At 39.0% G+C, this 8891-nt stretch overlaps 1 protein-coding gene across 1 annotated transcript in view; it reads left to right on the forward strand.

The window, feature by feature from the left end:
* The first annotated feature begins 3136 nt into the window (after nucleotides 1–3136).
* Nucleotides 3137–8891, forward strand: part of AP3S1 (adaptor related protein complex 3 subunit sigma 1) — a 125534-nt gene continuing 119779 nt past the window's right edge. The window contains exon 1 of the mRNA XM_043975215.1: nucleotides 3137–3169. Within this exon, the coding sequence (XP_043831150.1) occupies nucleotides 3140–3169 (30 nt within the window). The 5' untranslated portion in view covers nucleotides 3137–3139. The remainder of the gene's footprint in view (nucleotides 3170–8891) is intronic.

Genomic DNA, 8891 nt, shown 5'->3' on the forward strand with positions numbered 1-8891 from the left:
TAAAAAATTCTAACTCCTCCATGAAGCCCTCCCTTATCCTTTTTATCCACAACAATCTTTCCCTCTTGAACCTCACATTTTAGTTTTTCACTTCTTTTATAATTTCACAATTTAGTTTTTCATCTCCCTAATGAACCTATACAAAATATTACTGTAAATTAGTTATCTGCTTATTTTATCCCTCTACTTAATTATAGGCTGCTTGAGGGTAGGGTTCATGTCTTACCTTAATTTTATATCAATTCCTAAATTAAATCAATTCCTAATATATTTCTTTACTCCTAATTAGTCCTTAAAATATCTCGAAGCATGACTAATGTAGAAATATGTTTAATGTGATTGTACACATATAACCTATATCAGATTGTTTGCTGTCTTGGGGAGGAGGGAAAGAGAAATATTTGGAACTAGAAAACTTATAAAAACAAATGTTGAAAACTATCTCTACATGTAACTAGAAAATAAAAATAATAAAATACAAACAAAAACCCCCAAAATATCTGTTGAATTGAAGTGGGAAAGATTTTGACAGGTTGGGCTGAAACCATTAAGATGAAATTTAACAGGGATCAATAGGAAGTCCTGTATTTAGGTTCAAAAGTCCAATTGCATAAGTGCAGAATCAGGAAGAACTGGCTTGAAAGCAGATCATATGAAAAAGACCTGGGATATTTAGTTAACCATAAGCCCAATCTGAGCCAACAGTGTGATGAGCCTGCTTAAAAAAGGTTAACACAATATTAGGTTTTGTAAACAGGAGTGTTATGTCCAGGTCATGAGAGGTAAGTTCTGCTGTCCTCTGCACAGGTTAGAACACATCAGAAGTACTGTTTTCAATTTTGGGCATTTCATTTTAGGTTATCGGTAAATTAGTATGTTCAGATGAATGTGACCAGAATTTTGAGAGGTATACAAAGCATCTTAAATGAGGAATGGTAAAAAGAAGAAGAAGAAGAAAAGAAAGTATGTGTATGTTGGAGGGGAAAAATAGATTAGACAAAGACATGTTATGGCTGTTTTATGATAGTTTAAGTGGTATCATGTGGAAGAGACTAGATTTTTTGTATCTTGCTAGAGAAGGAAAATTCTGTGCTAAAGAATAGAAAGGTATAGAGATATAGATCATTAAATAACGAAGAAACTTCTGACTATAAGAGTTATGCAACACTAGAAAGTAAAGGGTAGATGTTAAAGATCACTTGCACCTTGAAGATGTTTAGTAGAAGACAGGAACTAGGATATAATAGAATATTCTATCTTTATCTATATTAGATGCCTATAGAAGAAAGAGGTACCACCTAGCTGCCCCCTGAAAGTATTCTCAATGGGGCAGCTAGGTGGCGCAGTGGATAGAGCATCTGCCTTGGATTCAGGGGAATCTGAGTTCAAATCCAGCCTCAGACACTTGACACTTACTAGCTGTGTGACCCTGGGCAAGTCACTTAACCCTCGTTGTCTGGCCCAAAAAAACAAACGAACAAAAAAAAAGAGAGAATACTTTCAATCACTTCTAACCTAGTTTTCTTTTCTTTATCCTGTTTTCTCCCCTTTTCAGTATATTTTCTATACTAAACTATGATACCCTCTTTATATAACCATAAAATTAGTGACCAGGTGATGAATGTTTCCCCCAGAAAAACTCATTAAGAAGTTAGAGTGCCTAGTGGAGGGTCTGAATAGGCTACTTAAATAAATCATGGGTTGTTAAGGTATGGAAATCATCCTCCTTCCCCTCTTTAATCACTCATTTTATTTTATTCATTTTGAGTAATACGTTGAAGTTGCAGATCTTCTGACTACTGGAATTAATTTTCTTCTGTTCACTCTTTTCCATTTCCGCCTGAATAGCTGGCTCATCCCAACAAGTTTTTGTTGTCAGCTGTTTGTCATCTTACAGGACTCGGTCTGTAAACAGATTTGTCTATTTGCAAAGTACTTTGTGCATGTTGACCCTCTAAAGTTTGGAAGGCAGGTGCTATTTTCCTCATTTACAGATAAAGAAAAGATAAGTTAAATGACCCACAGCTGATAAATTCCTGAGGCAAAACTTGAATTCAAGTCTTCCTGATTTATTTTCACCATATGACTTCACCCCTACCCCCCACCCCGAGTGTCTTATGTGAAAAACTACTTCAATACATTTGTATGGCAGCTCTTGCTGAATAACCTCCCTAGCTCCTTTCCCCAGACCACCAATAGTCGTGACTGGAGGTGTGTGGGTTAACTTGAAAGCTTTGTAATATGGTTGTATTCATTACTTGATTTACAGCACACTGGGGAGGTGGCTTGTATGTGCTCCAAGTCACAATTTTTGTCCATCCTTGCAAAGACCAACATAACATCAAATATCTCCTAAGCACATGCAGGTATCATTCTTCTTCAACACATACACAGACATCCTTTTCCTTAGTCCATAACCTCTTCCTTGGGTACAGTTGATCTTTTTTGTACTTCGAAACAGTAGAAAAAGCACTTGCTCTCCAATCACACATCCTCCCTTTGCTGCTTACCCATGTAAGCCTCCCTACCCCTGTTTCCCTACCTGTTAAATAAGGACTTGCAGATGGCTTTTGAGGTCCCTCTAGGTTTAGATCTGTGATCAGATTCCTGGAGCAATGGTGTAATTAGTCATTAATATATACATAGCTTCACAAAGTCCTCAAACTTTTCTCTTACTGCACTTATGAAGTGCAGTATCATTTATCTCTTGTCTCCTTTGTCCCATTTACTATCTAGTTAGACCTAGTTCCCCATACTGTGACCTTAAGGTCTAAGTCTTCTGCAAAAGCTAGGCTTCTAGCCAATAAGTGAACACTCCCTATCCATATAATCCCTAAGATTAAACTGTCCAGTAAAGATGCAGGGAAGACAGTAATGAATACACTGCTTATCTATTTTCTTGTTTGACAAGCTTAATTATTGAAGATCCAATCCCCTCCCCACCCCATCCTCATATCTCTTAGAAGTTTGAGTTTAATTCTAAAATAATCTATGGGGTACAGGTGCTCTTCCAAAATCTAACACTTGCCCCTGTACTTCTGTGGAATGGGATTCTTTTATTCAGGAAAATTCCGTATTTATTTCTTTCCTTTAGGCACTGGATGGCCATAAGTTTCTGCCCTTCACTCCGTGTAGACTTATGGGAGTCATCATGGACATGAACACTTTTGTGGGTACCTTATCATTGGCCATTGGTCAGTTTTATAAGAATGTGGTGCCATGATGTCATGTAGACAAAGATGGTGACTGAGGTATATATGTATATATGTGTGTGTGTGTGTGTGTATAAGTATATATGTGTATATATGTGTGTATATATATATACACATACACACACACACATACAAAACAATATGTAACTGCACAAGGTACCACATAGGAGTTTGGAGGAGGGAAAGCAGGAGACTGTGGAGGAAGGTAGCATTTGAGCTGGACCTTTAAGGATGGGTAGGATTTGGGAGATCGGAGGATTGGGACAGCTTTCTAGGGAGAGGGAATGGTTTGAGTAAAGGTGAGGAAGCAAAAAAAGAAAAAAAAGCTCAAATCACATTTATAGGATAAGGATAAAGACTAGGCTTATGATTTTATTGATATAGGGAATGCCTAGATGAGGAAACTCTCATCGCCCATGCCGGTTGCCATCTTCTCTGTAAAGTATAGTCTGAGAGCAGGGTTTTGGCCTTTTTTATGTGTTGTGGCCTACTTAGGTGGTCTGATGAAGCCTATGGATTTGTTTTCAGAATTATGTTTTTTAAGGGCATAAAATGAAATATAAAGGATTGCAAAGCAAACCAATTATGTTGAAATAGTAATCAAAAATACTTTTTTTAAAAGTTCACAGACCAGGGGCAGCTAGGTGGCACAGTGGACAGAGCATCGGCCCTGGAGTCAGGAGTACCTGAGTTCAAATCCGGCCTCAGACACTTAACACTTACTAGCTGTGTGACCCTGGGCAAATCACTTAACCCCAATTGCTTCACTAAAAAAAACAAAACAAAACAAAACAAAACAAAAAAAGTTCACAGACCCAAGGTTAAGAACTCTTCTCAGAGTTCTCCAGAGCATTGAGAGGTTAAGTGATTTACCAGGTAACATAGGTGACTTGCCAGTGACAGTCAGTATATGTACCCTTTAATATTTCCAAAACACTTTCCTCACAATTGTGTGAGATGGATAGTAGCAGATAAGGAAACTGAGCTTCACAGATGTGAAATGATTTTTCCAGGGGACACATGGCTAGTGTGTGTTGGGCCAGGAGTAAATCAGAGCATATTTAGTGAATGACCAGTGGTTAAACCTTTATCAGCAGCATGGTGTAGAGGAAAGAGCATAGGCTAGGAGACCTATCTCAGTCTATTTCTGAATGCCAAAGATGATTTTGCAGTATTTGGATAGACCAGACTCCAAAAGAAAATGATGGTAAACAATGGGTTACTTTGCATATAAATTCTATGAACTTTCAAATAGATGATTCATGTGCTTGTAGAAAAAAAAAATTATAACCTTATACCCAGTGCGGAAAAGCACAGCAGAGAATGTCTTGTTTAGGAAAGTCATTCTATTAGGCTGTTCAGTTGTGTCCAGTTCTTTGATAATTTTTTTGAGTGCAACATGTCTGGCAATGAGAAGAAATCATTGCTAGAATTCACACTATAAACTTTTTTGAGACCTAAATCTTGATCTGCCCCTAGGACATTCACTATGCTTTATTTTTAAAAATTATTTATTGATATATTTTCACTTTAAATCAGTCATTTTAATCAGCTACCCTGTCAGATTTAACCCTCTAGTGTGAAAAATTAAGCAAAAACACTGGAAGCAGTAAATATTGCATAAACATATCTGATAGTGTAATAATAGCAGCTAATGTTTTCAAGTTTGCAAACACTTGCTTCTAACAACCCTGTGCTAATACCTCTATTTGGAGAGAGATCAAGTGACTTCATGTCCAGAGTCACACAGCTGTGCTGAGGCAGGGTTTGAATTCAGATCTTCCTGATTTTAAATGTTAACACTATCCATTACATCAAGAAAATAGGACTGGATCTGTGACCTTATTGGCATGAAAAAATATCTGGGGTGAGGCATTCCCTCTAGCAGTGCAGGTTAGCATTTTCTCTGCAACCTCCAGTCTTTCCACATTGCCATGGCCATTGAGAGATTCAGGGTCATATAGCTAGCCTGGACCCCAAGCCCAGAGAACAGACCCAGGCCTTTTTGACTATAAGCCTGACTCTATCAATTACCCCAAGCTTCTTCTACATGGTTGTATACAAGAGGACCTTCTTCGGGTAGGAGGGAGCTGTCTTCTTAAACTCATTTTAGAAACTTTCCTTGGGTTTTCCATCACTCACAAGCTCACCTTCCTTTTAATGATCTTTTCATTTACATTGTTATAGTTATTGCAAATGTTGCTCTTTGGGTTCTACAGTTTGCTCTGAATCAATTCAAACAGAACTTGGCACGTTTCTCTAAATCCTTTGCTTGCCATTTCTTACTCCACAATAATTCTCTATTAAATTTATATCCCATGTTTTTTCAGTAATTTCCCAAATGATAGGAATCCACTTTGTGTCTAGTTTTTTGCTATTCCCAAAGATTGCTTCTGTGACTATTTTGGGAAATACTGGGTCTTTGTTTTTGCCTTTGATCTTGGTAGGGGATAAAGGCAGCAATGGAGAAGAGAAAGTAGAGTTTAGTCACTTTTATGGCATAATTACAAACTGAAATTCAATATGGCTGGATAACTTCACCGCTCTACCAACAGAGTGTCAATACACCCATTCTTTCTGGTCCCATTTTTTCACCTCTGCTTATTCGCCTTGTGTGTGGCAAAATCTCAGAGCTATTTTAATGTGGCTTTCTCTCATGGCTCAGTAACTTGGAAAAATGTTTATGCGTAGTCATTTATAGTATGTAACTCTTTTGAAGTCTTCCTCAAAGATATCAGTATCTGGCTCAATATTCTTCTCCAGTCCAATCTTTTTTCCCTTATACTTGGGAAGATGTGTGTGTGTGTGTGTGTGTGTGTGTGTGTGTGTGTGTGTGTGTGTGTAACATTCTCTAAAATATTTGGACCTCCCATTTCATCTGTATCTCCTCATATCTCATAACCTATACTTAACAACACTCAACTGAAACTGTTCTGGACAACAGAACTGATGATCTCTTATCAGATCTTCTTATGGCCTTTTCTCAGTCCTGATCTTTCTTAACTTCTTTGCAGCCTGTACTGTTAATCACATTTTCCTTTTGAATGTTCTCTTTTCTGTAGGTGTTCATGACATGGCTCTCTTCTGATTCTTCATGTCCAATGCGATTTCTCATTTTCCTTTGCTGGTTCTTCATCCATATCATATCCACTGTTGGTGTTCTCCAAAGCTCTGTCTCGGGGTGTCTTCTTTTTGCTCCATACGATCACATGACCTCATCAGCTTTTAGTTTCAATTATCATCTCTATGCTGATGATTTGCACACCCCTCCAGTCCTGGTCTCATCTTAAGCTCTGGTCCCACAGTTCCTACTGCCTCATGAACATCTTTTTTTTTTTTTTTAAAGTGAGGCAATTGGGGTTAAGTGACTTGCCCAGGGTCACACAGCTAGTGTTAAGTGTCTGAGGCTGGATTTGAACTCAGGTACTCCTGACTCCAGGGCCTGTGCTCTATCCACTGCGCCACCTACCTGCCCCTCTCATGAACATCTTGAATTGAACATCCCATAGACGTATCAAATTCAACATCATTAAAACAGAACTTTCTTCCCAAACTTCCCTATTAGCACGACTTCTATCCTTCCAGTTACCAAAGCTCAAAATCTCAGTGTCATCTTTGACTCTGAACTCTCAGTAACTCTGTATCCCATCTGTTGACAAATCCTGTCATTTCTATCTTCAGAATGTCTCATATAACATCCCTTTCTCTCCATTCCTAGCAAGAACACTAGTTTGGGCCCTCATTATCTCTCACCTGGACTGATTTAGCAACCTTTTGGATCTTGGCTTCAAGGCATTCATTACCCCCAATCCATCTTCCACTCAGATGCCAAAGCAATTTTCCCTAAAGCATAGGTCTGACCCTATCACCTTGTTGCTCAGAGCAGAGGCTCCTCATTACCTTCAAGATCAAATATATAAAGTCCTTTTTAGCCCTTAAAGTTCTTCTCAACCAGACCTGTTCCTCCCTTTCTGGTTTTAGAAAATCCAGCTATTCTGGACTACCTGCAGCTCCTTAAACACAACACTCCACTTTCCATCTGTCTTTGTACTGGCTGTTCCCTGTGCTTGGAACGCTCTCCTCCCTCACCTCTGCCTCTTAGTGTTCCTAGCTTCCTTCAAGTCTCAGCTCAAATCCTTCTTTACAAAGTACTCAGTCTCCCCATCCCACCCACAGCCCCCAGCTGCTATCTCCCCCTTTCATATTATTTGCATGGACTTTACACACCTTGTATATGACTAGTTATTTACACATGCTTTTCCTTTATTAGAATGTAAACTTCTCAACAGCTGCAATTACTTTTTTTGCAACCCCAGAGACTAGAACAATGCCTGGTGCATGGTAGGTGCTTAAGAAATGCTCATTTGACTAAGAACCATTTCTTCTTCCTAAACACCATCTCCTTCCTGAGTTTTGGTGACACTGTTCTTAAGTTTCCTTTGATGAATAATCATTTATTTACCTCCTCCTCTGCATGGACATATCCTATGATTCTGTCGTTAGTCTGGTTAGTCTGCTCTCTTTTTGTGATCTCAAGTTGTCAAGGATTTAAAGTTCATTTCTATGTCTTGCATATCTACCATCTTCTCTCCCCAGTTTTCCTGAGTTTTTCTACCAAATGCTTTCTGGATATCTTAAACAGAACTCTCCAAAACATATCCCTTTCTCTAACTTCACTATTTCTGTTGAGGGTGCCAACATTCTTCTAGCCACTCAGGTTTGCAAACTAGAAGTCATTCTTTTTTGTTTGGCGGGGCAATGAGGGTTAAGTGACTTGCCCAAGGTCACACAGCTACTAAGTGTCAAGTATCTAAGCCCAGATTTGAACTCAGGTCCTCCTGAATCCAGGGCCGGTGCTTCATCCACTGTGCCATGTAGCTGCCCTACTAGAAGTCATTCTTAATTCGTCACTCTCCCTCCACTCTCCTTCAAATCCCATCAGTTCTATTTCCAAAATCTTGTTTTTTATCCCCTTATCTTCCTTCACACAACAACCAACCTAGTTCAAGGTCTTAACCCCACCCATTAGCTTACTAAATCTCCCTGCTTTCAGGTATTTACTCTCACTAATCTATCCTCCATAGATGCCAAATTGATATTTTTTTTTGGGTGGGGCCATAAGGGTTAAGTGACTTGTCCAGGGTCACACAACTAGTAAGCGTCAAGTGTCCTAGGCCTCATTTGAACTCAGGTCCTTTAGAATCCAGGGCCGATGCTTTATCCACTCCACCACCTAGCTGCCCCAGATTGATATTCTTAAAACACAGGTCTGACCACCTTACTCCCCTACTCAAGAAAGTTCAGCGGCTCCTCCTTGCTGGTAAGAAAAATATAGAAATTGCTTTGTTTGACTTTTAAAGCTCTTCACAACCTGGATCCGTCCTATTTTTACAGGCTGATTTCATGGTAGTATTTACTCACATACCATATTTCAAAGTGGCTTACCTGGTGTTCCTTGAAGAGTGCATTTCTTTGATGAGGAGGCTGTCCTTCATGCCTAACATGACCTACCTCTTCACTTCCATCTGGTAGAAGATAACTCAAGAGGTCTTATTTGATCTCCCCAGTAATTAATGGTCCCCCCTTCTATGTACTTATCATGTAGGTTTTTGTCTCCACCCTCCCCAGTACAATGCAAGCTCTCTGAGGACAAGAACAGTTTCACTTTTGTCTTTATAG

Source organism: Dromiciops gliroides, chromosome 1 (assembly GCF_019393635.1).
Source record: "Dromiciops gliroides isolate mDroGli1 chromosome 1, mDroGli1.pri, whole genome shotgun sequence".
Lineage (NCBI taxonomy): Eukaryota > Metazoa > Chordata > Mammalia > Microbiotheria > Microbiotheriidae > Dromiciops > Dromiciops gliroides.